The sequence below is a fragment of the Phoca vitulina genome, unplaced genomic scaffold (genome assembly GCF_004348235.1).
Source record: "Phoca vitulina isolate PV1807 unplaced genomic scaffold, GSC_HSeal_1.0 scaffold7, whole genome shotgun sequence".
Taxonomy (NCBI): Eukaryota; Metazoa; Chordata; class Mammalia; order Carnivora; family Phocidae; genus Phoca; species Phoca vitulina.
The window spans coordinates 57,209,305-57,227,358 of NW_022589710.1; the positions used below are offsets into that span (position 1 = coordinate 57,209,305).

The 18,054-nt window shown below is 36.3% G+C and overlaps 1 protein-coding gene across 8 annotated transcripts in view; it reads right to left on the bottom strand.

The window, feature by feature from the left end:
* The window catches only part of EML5 (EMAP like 5), a 168,586-nt gene that overhangs the window by 60,239 nt on the left and 90,293 nt on the right, over positions 1–18,054 (bottom strand). For all 8 annotated transcript variants that reach the window (XM_032405737.1, XM_032405736.1, XM_032405735.1 and 5 more), the window contains 5 exons: positions 17,577–17,677; positions 12,092–12,294; positions 11,374–11,485; positions 9,979–10,106; positions 5,034–5,175 (listed from right to left, as the gene is read on the bottom strand). In XM_032405737.1, the coding sequence (XP_032261628.1) occupies positions 5,034–5,175; positions 9,979–10,106; positions 11,374–11,485; positions 12,092–12,294; positions 17,577–17,677 (686 nt within the window). The remainder of the gene's footprint in view (positions 1–5,033; positions 5,176–9,978; positions 10,107–11,373; positions 11,486–12,091; positions 12,295–17,576; positions 17,678–18,054) is intronic.

The following is an 18,054-nucleotide window of genomic DNA, read 5'->3' on the forward strand; positions in this document are numbered from 1 at the left end:
CCTTCGGCTCAGGTCATGATCCTGGAGTCCCGGGATCGAGTTCCGCACTGGGCTCCCTGCTCAGCAGGGAGTCTGCTTCTCCCTCTGACCCTCCCCCCTCTCATGTTCTCTCTCTCATTCTCTCTCTCAAATAAATAAAAAAATCTTAAAAAAAAAAAAAAAAGAAAATACTTGCTTTATAGATATTAACATCATAGACATTAGTTCATGTTACATCTTTATATTTCTGGTTATTCTAGAACTTGTTACTATAAATGAAATTACTTGTTTGGCAAAATTCTCATAGGACAATCTACATTAACTATAATGACCTTTTAAGATTTATTTATTTTAGAGAGAGCGAGCGAGCATGCGAGCAAGCAAGGGGAGGCGCCAGGGGAGAGGGAGAGAACATCCTCAAGCAGACTCCCCGCTGAGCATGAAGCCTGACAGGGGGCTCATCCCAGGACCCTGAGATCATGACCTGAGCTGAAATCAAGGGTCGGATGCTTAACTGAGCCAACCAGGTGCCCCTATGACTTACTTTTATAAAACGTTAAGCCTCAGCATCGTAAAAGTTGTATACTCATTTGCTGAAGAAAATAGTATTTGCTTACTGAATGTTTGAAGGAGATAACTATTTCATAATATTTAAACCATTAGGACTTCAGTAATTTTGTAATTAACTCAACCAATATAAAACCACACATAACCTTTTAAAGTTAAGAAAATCCACCTGTTTTCCTTTTTTTAAAGGTTTTTATTTAAATTTCAGTTAACAGGGTAATATTAGTTTCAGGTGTACAATATAGTGATTCAATACTTACATATAACACCCGGTACTCATCACAACAAGTGCACTCCTTAATCCCCATCACCTATTTAACCCATTCCCCCACCCACCTCCATTCTGGATCCTCCATCCTCCATCAGTTTGTTCTCTATAGTTAAGAGCCTGTTTCTTGGTTTGCCTCTTTCTTTTTATTTCCCTTTGCTCATTTGTTTCTTAAATTCCACATGTGAGTGGAATCATATGGTATTTATCTTTCTGACTGACTTATTTCACTTATCATAATATACCCTAGCTCTACCCATGTTGTTGCAAATGGTAAGATTTCATTCTTTTTTTCCTATGGCTCAGTAATATTTCATTGTGTGTGTGGTATGTATGTGTATATATATATACACCACATCTTCTTTATCCATTCATTAGTCGATAGACACTTCAGCTATAATTTGGCTATTGTTGATAATGCTGCTATAAACTTTGGGGTGCACGTATCCCTTTGAATTAGGGTTTTTGTATTCTTTGGGTAAATACCTAGTAGTATAATTGCTGGATCATAAAGTAGTTCTATTTTTTACTTTCTGAGGAACCTCCATACTGCTTTCCACAGTGGCTCCACCAGTTTGCATTCCCACCAACAGTGCAAGAGGGTTCCCCTCACGTATTTTCCTTTTGAATCAATGGTGACAAAAATAAAAGTGAAGAATATTTAAAAACAAACACACAGAATTATGTGTTTTCTCCATAACCTAATACAAAGATCTATTCCTAGGAGCAGCCAATAATACTGGAAGATAATTTTTCAGGTCTGATGCAAGACATAAATCCACAAATTCAGGAAGCACAACAAATCCTAAATAGAATAAGTAAAAAATGAAGCACATGCATAATGTTATTGAAGTACAGAACTACAGAACAAAATAAGAGAACGACGGAAATGAGGGGAATAATAACTCTCAACCAGAACTCCAGAAGAGGTTAAATTAGCATTAAAGAATGAGAGTAAAAAAATAAAAACATAGAGTAATAGTATACCAAAGGCAGGGAGGGAGGTGGTAATAATTCACCCAGAGTGGCAAAACCCCATCTATCAAAAATTTTAAAACAATAATAATAAAGCTTAATAAAAATCAGTTTGCTTTTTAAGGAGAGTGGGAGGTACAACCTTCCAGTTATGGAATGAGTAAGTCACAGGGATGAAAGCATATGGAATACAGTCAATAGTATTGTAATAGTGTTGTATAATGACAAATGGTAGCTACATCACAGCATGATGTACAGAGAAGCTCAACTGTTATGTTGTATAGCTGTAACTAATGTAACTTATGTATGAACTATACATCAACAACAAAAAACAAACTTGCTTTTTAAGAATTGCAATGTCAGGGGTGCCTGGGTGGCTCAGTTAAGTGGCCAACTCCTGGTTTCTGCTCAGGTCATGATTTCAGGGTCCTGGATTGGACCCCCATATCAGGCTCTGTACTCAGCAGGGAGTCTGCTTAAGGATTCTCTCTCCCTCTCCCTCTCCCTCTGCCCCTCCCCCTGCTTGTACATGCGCACACACGTTCTCTCTCTCAAAATAAATAAATCTTTAAAAAAAAAAATTACAATGTCCATGATAAAATACTTTTGCTGCTGCAACAGACCACTCCTACCACCCTATACCTGAAATGACACTGGTTCAGACAAAGAAGTCTTTATTAAAGAAACTCTAAAACTATATATATTTTTTATTTTTAAGATTTTATTTATTTATTTGAGAGAGAGAGAGAGAACGAGTCAGAGGCAGAAGGAGAGGGAGAGGGAGAAGCAGACTCCCTGCTGAGCAGGGAGCCTGATGCAGGACTCGATCCCAGGACCCTGGGATCATGATCTGAGCCGAAGGCACACGCTTAACTGAGCCACCCAGGCCCCCTTCTAAGACTATATTTTAGAAAAAAATGATAAAAGAAAAAATATCTGAGATACAAGAAGAAAATATGAGCAAAGAAATGTATAAGCATAGATAGACCTAAGTAGACACTGACTGCATTAAAGAATAACATCCGACTGAAGAGGGGTTAAAAAAAACCCAAATTCTCAAAAATTAAAGATAGAACTACCATATGATGCAGTAATTCCACTCCTGGGTACTAACCTGAAGATAATGAAAACACTTATTCAAAGAAAGATATATGTACTCCCATGTTTACTGCATCATTATTTATGATAATTAAGATACAGAAACAACCAAAGGCCCAATGATGGAAGAATGGATAAAGAAATGGTGCATAAACATACACACACAATGGAATATTATTCATTCATAAAAATGAATGACAACCTGCTAAATACCATACCATCTGATCGATATGTGGAATCTAAAAACCAAAAACAAAAACAGGGGTGCCTGGGTGGCTCAGTTGTTAGGCATCTGCCTTCGGCTCAGGTCATGATCCCAGGATCCTGGGATCAAGCCCCGCATCGGGCTCCCTGCTCCGCGGGATGCCTGCTTCTCCCTCTCCCACTCCCCCTGCTTGTGTTCCCTCTCTCGCTGTCAAATAAATAAATAAAATCTTTAAAAAAAAAAAACAACACAAAACAACAACAACAAAAAAAAACAAGCTCATAGATACAAAGAACAGATTGGTGGTTGCTACTGACAGGTGGGCAAAGTGGGTGAGGGGATCAAAAGGTACAGACTTCCAGTTATAAAACGAGTAAGTCATGGGGATGTAATGTACATCATGATGACTATAGTTAATAATATTATATTGTGTATTTGAAAGTTGTTAAAAGAGGAGATCTTAAAAGTTATCATAAAAAGAAAACATTTTGGGCGCCTGGGTGGCTCAGATGGTTAAGCGTCTGCCTTCGGCTCAGGTCATGATCCCAGGGTCCTGGGATCGAGTCCCGCATTGGGCTCCCTGCTCCTTGGGAGCCTGCTTCTCCCTCTGCCCTCCCCCCCTCCATTCTCTCTGTCTTTTATGAATAAATAAATAAAATAAAATCTTTTAAAAAAAACATTTTGTGACTATGTATGGCAATGGATGTTAACTAGATTTATTGTAGTGATCATTTCACAATATATACAAATATTGGATCATTATGTTGTACACCTGAAACTAATAAGCTGTATGTCAATTATACCTCAATTAAAAAAAGAAAATCTGAGGGGTATTAAAAGCAAGTATGTTCCAAATTTGACTGGTAAGGACCTCCTATGGCCTTGTGAAGAAAAGAATAGTTGATACCGTGATTTCCTATGTAGACAAAGGTGTGACTGTGGTTTTGTGATCTTACTGTATGTAAACCTTCACGTGGAAAATTCAATACAGAACCACTGCGATAATATTTGGTAATTTTCTCTAGTTCTCAGGGAGAAAAAACCACCAAAGAATGAAAATGCTGGACATTCATAACTCAGAGAGAGAGAGAGAGAGAGAGAGAGAGAGACGGGGCAGTGATTGGGGTTCAATTATTCTAGAGATTGTGATTATTTTTAGATTTTTAGTTAAGTACAAATATTAAATACAGTAACACTAGAAGAAGAGAATAGACTCTAACTTGTAAGTCAATAGATGGAAATAAAAATAAAGTAACTAAATTACAAATTCATGTTACCTAAGTTCAACTTGGCCTTTATTATGGCCTGACAATCCTTTCCATCATCTGCTGATCCTCATTTCTTATAGTCACAATTTTCAACCTTTTCAACAAGAGCTCCTCCTTCAATGCCTCCATGCTATAAAATAACATTCCCTACCACCTCATTAAGAAATGTGAAGTTATCTGTACATCCTCATTTGCCCTAGGTTAATAATATCTGCCTTGCTCCGAAAATGGAACCCCTTAATCTCTCTATACTGATAGGCTAGCTTCATTTGACTCCTACAAATGTGCTCAGTTCTGTTTCACCCTAAAATGTCCTCCCTTCAATTCTGCTACCCCTTTTTAAATTAAGCCTTCTTTCTTAGTTTCTGATTATGAATTACACATATTTCATAATCACAAAGGGTGGAAAATTTAGCTTCTGTTTTCTTCTTGTATTCTTGTATTTTTTTCTTTCCAACATAACATTGCAAACTGGCTCAGGATAGGTATGATCAGAGGAGGTCCCACAGCAAAGACTGGGTATAATTAATTTTCTTTAAAAAGCATCATGAGCAAGTGCACATGGAATGAATATTTAAAGTCTTTTTTATATACCTACTATTGTTTTCTTACATTTGTGAGGGTTAGAAAACTGTGACAACTTAATCTATGTTCAAGCCTGAGAGCCTCTTACCCTTTTTCAGTTTCCGGACAGCCAACATACAATGACTAGGAGAGAGATCCCATATTCTTAAGGTTTTATCATCACTTACAGTAGCACAGATGGGCAGGTAAGGATGTGTAGCCAAACCCCACACCTCTCCTTCCATGTGTCCCTACAAAGAAAACACAGTTAAGATCAATTTAACCTAAATATGTGCGTATTTAGAAGAAAACTACAGACAACAACTGACAATATATAATGATAGGATAATGAATAATAGAGTAATCTAATAAACTTTTCTCTTTATCTTTGGAGTATACCTTAAAATAATTTTGTATCAACTTTATCTTCACAATTACAATACAATCAAGTTAGCATCAAAATTAATTTAAAAGCCTAAAATTTCACTGAGTGGAGAGAATAGGAATTGGCTGCCTTGGAATGTTAAAAATTACCATACAGGAGGAACTTCCTTTATGAGAGAGTAAGGAGCGCTGCAGACCAGCTCCCCAGTGAAACTGATGAAATTAATAAAAAAAAATTAAGGTTTCTGGAAATGGTTCTAAGAAGTTATGACAAAAGAAACATTTATTCAAAAAATCTGCTAAAATCTGGTAAGAACGATGGGAGTTTTGCAGTATTTGAACTGAGACCCACTCCTTTCCTCCCTCTTTCCAACTCACTGACTTGAAAAGTCCACACCAGTCTAATGTAACCAAGAACACAGGGTGTGGGTACTCTCTCTCCCTCCCCCCTAATATAATGGACTGTCTTCCCAGAAGGGGCAGGTGACTGGCATTTCTCATCCTGCCCCCAGCTACTTGCTAGAGGCTAAATCCTTGATGAGTGCTGCACACAGGTAGGAATTCCCTTCTGCCCACTCCTATTCTGAGAGGGAGGCTCTACATTGGGGGTCATGCCACTAAGAATACTGGGGCTTCAATATCAATTCAAGAAGACCTAAGGCTACTGCTCCCTACTACCCCCACCTTAAACTGAGCACTCAGCTTCTAAAGCAACGGACATTCAGAAAGGAGCACTCCATTGTCCTCACCCTCAACTCCAGAGCTTTGGATCAGAGATTGTGCCTTGAGGAAGAAGCAAGCAGTAAAACAGCTCCTAATCTTTTCTCAAAGGAAATGACTTCATTTATTACACAGTGTAGAAAAGTTCAAGCCTAAAGATGCTCTTGAAAACAATGAAGGTTATGATGAAAGGTAATTAGAGGTAACTGGTACTTATTAGCTATATAAGCTAAACTGAAGGCCAGTGAGTTTGTCCAACAGAACCAGGGCAATCTCAGAGATACCTGGGAGGAGACTGCTTCAAGTCAGAATAAATCTCAAACACTAATCTAGGGAATGGTGTCCCTTTTAGGGAGCCTGAATTTGATTAGTTTAATCTGTGGAGCAATTTATGCTCTGGGGTAAATGTTGAAAACAGTAGAGCAATCAGCCAGCAACCTAATGGACTTAGTGACTGGGTATGGACAGGGAAAAAGACTATCAAAGAGGAGAGACCACTTCCCAAATCATTTTACGGAGCCAAGATGAGTCTGATACCAAAACCAGACAGACATCACAAGGAAACTATAGACCAATTATCCCTTAAATACAGTCTGTGGATGCTAAAATCCTCAAATATAGCAAACTGATTCCAACACATACAAAAACAATTATACACCACAACCAACTAGGGATGCAAGGTTGGTTTAAAAGGTGAAAACCAATTAATGTAATACACCTTATCAATAGAATAAAATAAAAACCACACTATCATCTCTCAATAGACAAAGAAAAAGCATTTGACAATGGACATAATCTTTCATGATAAAAACTTGCATCACACTAGGAACAGAAGAGTAATTCTTCAATCTGAAGAATCTGAAAAAAGTAATTCTTCAATCTGAAAAATCCAGCTGGCATTAAATTTAATGGTAAGGAGTTGTGAGTTCAAGCCCACGTTGGGTGTAGAGGTTACTTAAACATAATGGTAAAATATTGGATGCTTCCTCCCTAAAATTAGAAACAAGACAAGGATGCTCTCACTACTTCTATTCTACACTGTACTGAAGATTCCAGCCAGGATAATTAGGCAAGAAAAAGAAATAACAGCCATCCTGACTGGAAAGGGAATATAGTAAAACTATATTTGCAGCTCATGATCTTATATAGAAAAAATCTGAAAAATCCACTAAAAAACTATTAGAATAAATGAAGTCTGTTACTAAAAAAATAACTGTGAGATGTGTATACTGAAAACCATAAAACTATTGAAAAAAGTTAAAGATCTAAAAAAAATGGAGAGATCTCATGTTCATGGATATAATTTAATATTGTTAAGAGATGCTACTCCCCAAACTAATCCATAAAATACTGCTACAAAGAATGCTGTACATGTTTTTTTTTTTTTATATACATCTGAATGTACTTCTGTTGTGTACATACATCTACACACTTTTTTAATTCCAGTGTAGATAATCATATGGTGTTAGTTTCAGGTGATTCAACAGTTCTACATATTACTCAGTGCTTACCAAGATAAGTGTACTCTTAATCCCCTTCATCTATACCACCCATCCCCCAACCACCTCCCCTCTGGTAACCATCAGTTTGTTCTCTGTAGTTAAGGGTCTGTTTTTTGGTCTCTATTTTTTTTTCCCTTTGTTCATTTGTTTTGTTTCTTAAATTCCACACGTGAGTGAAATCAGATGGTATTTGTATTTCTCTGATGGGTTTATTTTGCTTAGCATTATACTCTCGAGCTCTATCCATGTTGTCATCTTGCAAATGGCAAGATTTCATTCTTTTTCTATGGCCGAATAATATTCCATTGTGTGTGTGCGTATATATATACATATATATACATATATACGCACACACATCTATTTTATACATTTATCTAGTGATGGACACTGGTTGCTTCCATAATTTGGATACTGTAAATAATGCTGCAATAAACACAGAGTGCATGTACCCCTTCAAATTACTGTTTTTGCATTCTTTAGGTAAATATCCTGTAGTATGACTACTGAATCACAGGGTAGTTCTAGTTTTAATTTTTTGAGGAACCCCCATGCTGTTTTCTAGAGTGGCTGCCCCAGTTTGCATTCCTACCAACAATGCACAAGTGTTCCTTTTTTTTCCACATCCTTGCCAATGCTTGTTGTTTCTTGAATTTTTGATTTTAGCCATTATGACAGGTGGGAGGTGATATCTATCTCATTGTGGTTTTGATTTGCATTTCCCTGTATATCTCCACACTTTTAATTATTATAGTTTTATATTATCTTATTTCTAGCATGGAGTTTCTAAAAAATTTTTGGACTATTTTTGGGTATTTTTTTCTTCTAGATGATTTTTTAAAACTCTTCCCAGAATTTCTGAAAAATCTCATTTGGATTTGGTTTATGATCATATTGAATTCATAAGTTATTTAGCTCTTTTAGGTCTTTAGTAAACTTTATAGTTTTCTTAACACTGATCTTGCATATTTTTTTCCTGATTATTGTATAGTTTTCTTTGGGAGTACCATTTTTGTATCACATTTTCTGATTGGTTATTGCTGATTTGAAGAAATGCTATTGATTTTTACATGCTGATTTTGAATTTCACTTTACAGGACTTCATAATTAGTTCTAATAATGTTTCAGTTTATTCTCTTGAATACTCAGGGTATAGGGTTATAATATCTGCAAATAGTGACAGTCTTATCCATTTGTTTCCAACACTTACACTTTATAATGTTTTTCTAGATTGGCTAAGACCTCTCACACAATGTTGGACAAAAATGGTGAGACATGGTATCCTTGTCTTGTTTCTGATGTTTAGGAGACAGACAGTAGATATTTAAAATCTTACACACTATAATATAAAAAATAATAGGATGTCATTTATCACTTCAAACCTTTTCTTACAATTATAAAATTGTCTTTTTGAAAAGTTCTGTCCGTGGATTCATCTGTAAAAGTGTACTTGTGCTAATATTTTCTAAGAGATCATAAACATGTTAAACACCATGACTCCATCATCTTTTTACTTAAAAGGAATATTATGTGACTGAAGTTAAAGAGTAAGACACCAACCTTTGACAGTAAATTCAATATAAAACATTTTGTTATTTGCTTACAAATTCTCCTTGGCACATCAGGATTTTATATTAACATTAAAGCATGTGCAGTGTTCTCCTCTATGTGTGCTCTGTGGTGTTTTAACAGAAGTGAGGTGGGAGGGGAAGTGGGGTTGCAGAAGAAATAAGTCTGTAATAAGAAAGAATGTAATTCTTTTTCAGAATAAAAGGTAAACTCAAAATTGGTGTTACTATATAGAGTTGCAGGAGGACACTTTCAATAGGGTAGATCCTACCTCATTTGCTGAGTTTTATAGTATTGATTTGTCTCCCTACTTTCAGAAAAACAATACATATAGGAAATGTAACAGCATTGCTGATAAAAATGTTAAGGATCAGCTGATCCTGCTCTTTCATTTTGTATTTTTACCATACAAGTGTTTATATTGCTAGATTTTTATTATTAATATTTTCAGTGATGTTTTCAGCAATAAAATTTTTAGCACACATTTATTTTTTAAGTTAGAAACTTAATAATGAAAATAAAGAGTTTCAAAGAAAAACAACTGCCTGAGGTTCAACAAATATACTTCAAAGAAATAAAAATAAATATGAAATAAATTGACTTGGTTAAATTAATTACAACTGTTTTTTCTTTTCATTGGTTTCTTGTTTTACTATAAGAAATTACTTAAAATATTGGCAGTTATTCCACATGATAACATGCATATTTATTTACTGGTATCTATTCATTTAGCTGTAATTAAATTAAAATGTTTTGGTATATATTATCAAATATCTCCCTAATTAATTTAGCATTATTTTTCACTACTGTTAACTTTTGGCTCTTCGGTATTGAATCAATGGCATACAAAGAGAAAAAAGGTATATTAACTTTTCAAATTACCTGGACCAGAAGTGTTATTGGGCCACTTTTATCCACTTCTAGTATTTCACCATTCTTTGTGCCAACTAAAATATGACCATGTCCTAATGATATGGCACGTATAGATGGGTTATCTTCCAAGAGAAGACCTGAAATGTTAAATGGAGATGTTCTTCTAGATTTAAAGTTACTAGAATACAAAGATGTATATATTGCCAACGATGCTATTTTGACAGTGAAAATCACATTACAAGGTTGCTTTTCCCTATATTTTAAGTATTCTAATAAATGCACTGAATTTACTAATCTCAAAACAATTGCTAATCTCAAAACATACTATAATTCTCTATTATCCCAGATCTTTTACTACTATTCTGATGACTGTTTCTTTTCCTCTTATATTTGCCCTTCCTCATTCACCTCCTTACCTTCTTAGAGCACCTACAATATTCTGGTAATTTTAATTCAATTCAACTTAAGATTGATTCATTTATGTCTACTGTATCCTAGGAAGGCTTCCGAGATGTCTGGTAAACGTAACAGAGACAGCTCCTGCCCTTACAGACCACACAATGAAGAAAACAGACCCTCTGTGAGGAGCGTATTGAAACAGGGACAATTGTAAGGGAATTTTCCCTTTTTTGAGGGGGTGGAGGGGAGATGGAAGTGTTAGAAATCACCCTATTGAGATCTGAAAAATGAGTGTACGGTCAGGTAACTGGAGGAGGCAGGAGGGAGGAGAAAGGGCAAATTCTAGGCAAAGTAATGGCATACAGAAAGGCCTGCAGGTCAGAGACAGTGTGAGGTTGTACCTTAATACACTGAAAGAAAGGGTAAAAGGAAGGGCATGCAGCGATAGACAGGCAAGGTCAACAAAACAAATGTGAAACAAAATGCCAAGCTTAAAAACAAATTCCTGACTGGTAGTAAGTGGGATGCTCATGTGGCAATTTTCTTTGAAACATTAAAAATGATCAAAATTACCATGAATAATCTTGTACTTGGTTAATATTTTACCATCTGTATCAAAGAAAATAGATTTTTGAAAGGACAGTAAGGATTGTGGCTCTAGTTAAATGGCTTCTCCCATTAAATTCTGATGCCTATCTAGTAAAGACAGAAAAAGGTAGTCCATGTGTTCCACCTCAGTGACCACACATGTTAATGAGCAATTAATCTTTTATCCTACAAAGGAAATTAAATCTCAAATCACTTATTATTTTTTTAAAGATTTTATTTATTTGACAGAATGAGAGAGCATACGTAGGCAGAGCAGAAGGCAGAGGGAGAAGGAGAAGCAGATTCCCCACTGAGCAGAGAGCCCGACGTGGGGCACAATCTCAGGACCCCGGGATCATGACCTGAGCTGAAGGCAGATGTTTAACCGACTGAGCCACCCAGGCGCCCTCAAATCACCTTTAGATCCTGGTGCCAAAGCGGCTCTTTTTATAGCATAGGTCTTGAGACATCTTTCAAAGGAGTCATCCCAAAGAGCTACTACACCATCTTTTCCTCCAGTTACGAATCCCTTTGAAAGTAAAAGCTTCAAGTTAATAAAGATCTAAATATTTTTAAAAATGAGAACCTTCCATATGTTGAAAAATTCTAGAGGAAAGAACATTAACAGCTAAAAGTTACAGCTTGTGAACAAATTAGCATTAGAATCAATTGGGTTTTTTTATATATCAGCATGGAATCTGCAAAAATATTTACAGGGACACTAAACAATCTACTTTTAGGACTTTAAGAACAAGGTTTGTAATCTGCAACCATAAGGTAGCTCTAACACTTTCAGTAAGATACATATTTTCTCTTGGAAGCTTCATAACCTCATCCTTCAAAAAGAGGATCATGACTAGTTACCTCATAGGATACGGTGATAATAAAGCACTTAAGCAATTGTTGACACAGAAAGAGATTAATAAATATTAAGTTAAACTTTTTCTTTTTTAATAGCAGACCCATTTCACTGTCTTCAGGAGTTTGAAAGAGGAATAAAAGAAGGTAGGAAGACTCTGGTTCAGAGTCTGGGTGGCTCAGCTAAGCAGAAAGACAATATTCCTTTACCTGTGAAAATGCTCTACAATCCATGATCAAATTATGTTTAACTTAAAAATATCTTCAGAATACTTACTTTTTCCAATGCATGCATACTAAACACTGGCCCATCATGTGCTTTAACTGTTTTCACAAGAAAGACATCTCTCCAGATGCACACGTCTCCTGTGGATGTTCCAGAAAAAGCCATCTCTTCTGTCCATCCATACACCGCACACATCATCGTGTCATTTTTCCCCAGTGTGCCTACATAGCCTTTTCTTCCAATCAGTCCTCCCCCTGGTTCATAAAAAATATCAGAGAAGTACCACTTTTGAAAGGTATAAAATTCTAAAGTGATAAAATTTCTTTCCTACTGTAATTGTTTAAATGTGTAACAGTAAGGAAACTTTAAAAGAAAAATGCAGGTCGGGGCGCCTGGGTGGCTCAGTTGGTTAGGCGACTGCCTTCGGCTCAGGTCATGATCCCAAAGTCCTGGGATCGAGTCCCACGTCAGGCTCCCAGCTCATTGGGAAGTCTGCTTCTCCCTCTGATCCTCTCCCCTGTCATGCTGTTTCTCTCTCTCTCTCTCTCTCTCAAATGAATAAAATCTTTAAAAAAAGAAAAATGCAGGTCTCTCAATCAGTAACTTGCCTGGCTGAGACAGCCATATGCATGGCAGCTTTTAGGCCACAGCTCTTTGGATAAAAACATGTACACTAAGTCGGCTTTGATCAATCCTCAGCACTTTTGATTGTTCTTCATAATTTTTATTATGACATATTTAAGAAAACAGAAAGATATAAAAAATACTACAGGAACACATTCCCCTCTCAACCTACACAAAATTACTGAAACAACCAAAGCATGATACCAATCCCATCTCCCTTCTTCACCCCTTATTATTCTGAATGTGATGTGGATTACTTTCATGCATTCTTTAATACATTTTATTACTATTTTTAAATTCTTAGGCAAAAATGTCATATTTTTCATGTTTTAAAATTTTCTATAAATACCATCTTACATGTACAGTTGACCCTGCACAACACTGATTTGAACTGCACAAAAGTCCATTTTTGCACATTATTCAATAGAGTACTATAAATGTATTTTCTCTACCTTGTGATTTTCTTAATATTTTCTTTGTTATAGTTTATTGTAAGATTACACTATATAATAAATACAGCTTACAAAATGTGTGTTAATTGTTTATGCCATTGGTAAGGCTTTGGGTCAACAGTAGGCTATTAGAAGTATTTGGGGAGTCAAAAGTTATATGCAGATTTTTGGGGCACCCAGGTGGCTCAGTCCGTTAAGCGTCTGCCTTTAGCTCAGGTCATGATCCCAGGGTCCTGGGATTGAGCTCCGTGTCAGGCTCCCTGCTCAGCAGGGAGTCTGCTTCTCCCTCTTCCCCTTTCCCTGCTTGTGCGTGCTCTCTCACTGGCTCTCAAACAAATAAGTAAAAATATTTTTAAAAAGTTATATGCAGATTTTTGACTGTGCAGGGGGTCAGTGCCCTAACTCCCTGTGTTGTTCAAGGGTCAACTGTATTCCTTTGCAACTTGCTTTTATCACCAATAATCCATTATGAAATTTTATATATGTTGATTTATACCTCTACACTATGCATTTTCATAATTATATAAACATTCCATTATATGAACCTAACAGTCTGTTCATTTTCCTATTAATGGGCACTCAAGTTGTTTCCAAGCATTTGCTATTGAAAACAATGCTTTCTTTTTTTTTTTTATGTTATGTTAGTCACCATACATTACATCATTAGTTTTTGATGTAGTGTTCCATGATTCATTGTTTGCATATAACACCCAGTGCTCCATGCTGCTTTAAACGTTCCTGCAAAGGTCTCTTCTACACAAGTGCAAGATTCTCTAGGAATGCCTAGGAATGACCACAGTGTATGTGCAGAAGGGAAAGCATATAGATAAGAGGTATCATCTGTTGCCAAACTGTTCTACAAAGTTGATACACCAACTTACACTCTCATTAATAGTGAAAGGAGTTCTTCTTTCCCACCTTTCAGAAATACTTGGTATTGTCAGACTGGGGGATATGAAATACCAACTGAATTTTATTGTGGTTTTAATGTGCCTTTCTCTGATCATTAATGAGCTTTGTCATATTTTCCAATTTAATTGGCCATTCATTACCTAATGATATCTTTTGCCCATTTTTTTCCAACTGAACTCACTCATTCTTTTATTCAAGAAATATATATGCCAGTCACTATTCAAGGCACTGGGGTAGAGCTACAAACAAAACAGACAACAAAATTCTCTGCTCTGTTTCTGTTCAAGGCAGAGGGATCAGCAATGGCCCCCAAATACAGGAATGTGACATGAACCTTCAAGGAACAGTGTCAGGGGTCAGCATGGTGTAGCAAAGAAAATAAGGGAGGTAGTAATGGGAGATGAGGCCACAGAGGTCAAAGGCAGTATTATAGGCCATCATAAGGATTTAACTTTTACTCTGCATGAGATGGGAAGTGGTTAGTGGAATTAAATCTGGCATATCATTTATTAATAGGTTCATTCTGATTTCTGGGTTGAGAGTACATCAGAGAATGGCAAGGAAGAAAAGAGTTAGATGGCTATTTCAATCATCTCGGCAAATGATAAGAGTGGCATGGACCAGGGTGGTAAGCATGGAAGATGATGAAAAGTGGTCATATTCCAAATGTATACAGAAGACTGCCTTTTTTTTTTTTTTTTAAGATTTTATTTATTTACTTAGAGAGAGAGAGAGCATGAATGGGGGAAGGGGCAGAGGGAGAGGGAAAGAGTCTCAAGCAGACTCTGAGTGCAGAGCCCGACATGAGGCTCAATCTCATGACTCTGAGATCATGACCTGAACCGAAATCAAGAGTCAGATGCTTAATTGACCGAGCCACCCAGACACCCCTGTCTTTTCTTCACATAGCAGCCAGAGTAGTTCATGAACTTGTAAGGGTAACTAAGTAGAGTGGTAAGGGAAAAAAAAAAACAACAGGTTAGACTGCTCTCAAGAGAAAGGAGAAGATAAATTGCAAAATGAACATGTAAACAACAGTGTAAAGGTATTATAGTACATATATAAGAAACTGATTAGCAACTTGAGGGTAGAGTTGAAGGAGGGTTTTCATTTGGTTTTATTCATTTAAGATAGAGAAATAACCCCATACTTGTATGCTGAATGGAAAGAGTAAGAGGGAAAAATGATGATGTAGGGGAGAAAGGGAAGAAAAACTGGATTGATGTTCTTGAGCAGATGAGAAGAGAAAGGATCTAGTACACAAGTGAAGGGACTGGCTTTCCCTAAAGCACAGACCGTCTATCTGGAGCAGGAGAGGCAAACTACAGGCTGTGGGCCAAGCCCTGCCACCACCTGTGTTTGTACAGAGCCCATAGGTTAGCACTGTGAGCTACAGAAGCCATGCCTGTTTCCTTCTCTACTCCCAGAGCCTGCCTCCCTGACATTTGGCTTCCAACTAGCAGCTGCCCAGGGTCTAAGCTGGTTGTGATCTACAATTTGAGGACTTTGCTAATGGCAACTGCTGAGCACCTAGCAGTGGAATTTTAATCCCCAGGAGGTGCCTTACCTCTGGCTAGCTGCCCAAAGTGAGAAAGTAGGGCTGTCTGGGAGAAGAAGAACACACTAGGACCTATGTGTCATTGGGGCATGACTATGGTTCCTCCAGCCCAAACTGCCAGTCCCTTTCACTGCATCAAGTTGATCTTGGAGACAATGTCTCCAGTTAATGGCAACTGGGTATAAAGCAGGGCAGGAGTTTTCATTCTTGTTCTGTAAGTACTTACATAATATTTTTTATTGTGTCCTTGGGCCTGGGATGTCTAAAATATTTGCTGTCTCACCATTTACAGAAAGAGTTTGCCACTGCCAGTTTAAATAATCAATTGGGTTTTCTGATAGGGCGTAACATATTCCTATCGTACCAGGTCACATCATCACTGCACTCAAAAACTTTCAGTGGCTGCCTGCCCCTACCAACCATGGAATAGAGTTCAAATTTCTTAGAGGACAGCTTAATAATTTACGAGTTGGAATTCTCAAAGCCTAGTTCTGAGACAGGAGGTAAGAAGTTCCCTTTTAGCCTTAGGCCGAATCCATTTTTACTTAATTTACATCAAGTTATGCATTTAGAGGCTTAGACAGCATTTACTCAGATTAATAAAGAGGTTACTTATTTCTCAGTTTGCTAGTGAACTCCATGGATCAGAACCCCAGAAGTAAGGAAGGTTGAAAGGCACATCAAAGTTTTAACATTTATCCTTATGGTTCAGTTTCAGGTCTACTATGACTAATCAAACTTAAGAAAAAAAGTCATTCAATTGTAAATCTCTTCATTCTAAGGCTATTTACTTCTTTTGTCTCTTATTGCAAAGAAATTTATAGGCTTTTTGTTTTTTTCAAGACAGAAATAATAAGCATTACTTGCTTGGTATTTGCAATTCTAAATAAATAAGGCATTCTAAAATTTTATTTAAATATATGGGAATAAAAATGTGAAAATACTTTTTTACTTTGTAAACGTATATACACTACAATCTGATGAGTTTGTGATAAAGTATTAAATCCAAGTGTGAAAATCAATTCATGTTCTATGTAGTTTACAATTTGAAAGTAACTTGAACTTGGGAAATGTCTTCACTAAAACTATTGTTATTTATGTTTTACTTCTTCCTATATTTGTGTATTTTATCTGAAAGGTTTAAGTATGCTGAGACTTTGATATCAAACTGGTGGAATTTATAAGTGTACTATTTTATTTAGAAAAGAGACATTTTTTTATTTTAAAATATGAACTTCCACAGCTCCTAATCTACAGTTACAAATGACTAGTTATACAATATTCCGTTTCTGTATCATTTTATAGCATAAAAGAACTTTTACAAAATTTTTCATTTTCAGTTTATACTAAAAAACATGTCTTTAACAGAAGAAGAAAGGAGTCTGGATATCACTTGATTAATCTCATAAGTTAAACACTTTTTAAAAAAAGATTTTATTTATTTATTTGAGAGAGGAGAGGGAGTGTGCAGGGGGAGGGAGAAGCAGACTCCCTGCTAAGCAGGGAGCCCAAAGCGGGGCTCAATCCCAGGACCCAAGACCATGACCTGAGTTGAAGGCAGATGCTTAACCTACTGAGCCACCCAGGTGCCCCAAGTTAAACCCTTTTGAAAATATGAATACTACATTAATGTAATCAATAAATAACAATAAAATCAACCTTACATTTGTTTAAAATATATCAAGACAGTTGTGAATCACTTGAAAAAACAAATATTTTGGATAATTTTAGATTTTCATAAACAATAAAAAGGTAACAGTATTCTTGTATACTCCTTGCCCAATTCCCCCTAATGTTAACACCCTACATAACTACAGACTAAGAAACCAATATGTTTGGTGCATTTCTATTAACTGAACTCATTTCACCTGTTTTCCACTAATGTCTCCTTTCTGTTCCAGGATCCAATCTAGAATACTGCACTGCACTTAGCTAAATGACTTTTAAAAGTAATAATTTCTTTCAAAGGAGTAAAAAAGAACTTCCTTACCTGCTCTACGCCAAAATTTCACGTGTTTAATTCCAGCTGTAATTAATTTATCAGGCACGTATGGGTTCATCTTTACAACAAAAATCTTATCTTTACTCCCTCTGAAAAAAAAACCAAAATGTTTTAACTCTGAAGATAAATCTCTCCTATAATAATCTTTTGCCTAATAATCCATACCCTATTTTTGATTACTCCATTACTGAATCCTTCGCCCACTTATCTCTCAGGTTTGGGCTATGTAATCATGCATTTGTACATTTGTTATTTTGTCATAATTTTAATTTAATTCTTCTCAACGTAATCTTCAAACATAGGAAAGTGAGAACTGAATTTCTTTTGGATAGCACCTACTATAGTACTGTGCATAGGGAATTGTGGCATGAATCAGTTACAGAAAAAATTCTTATAATACTTTTTTACAGCTTAATATAGCCATTCCAAACACAAAGTTCCTCTTAAACTATGTTTTATTTGGCCA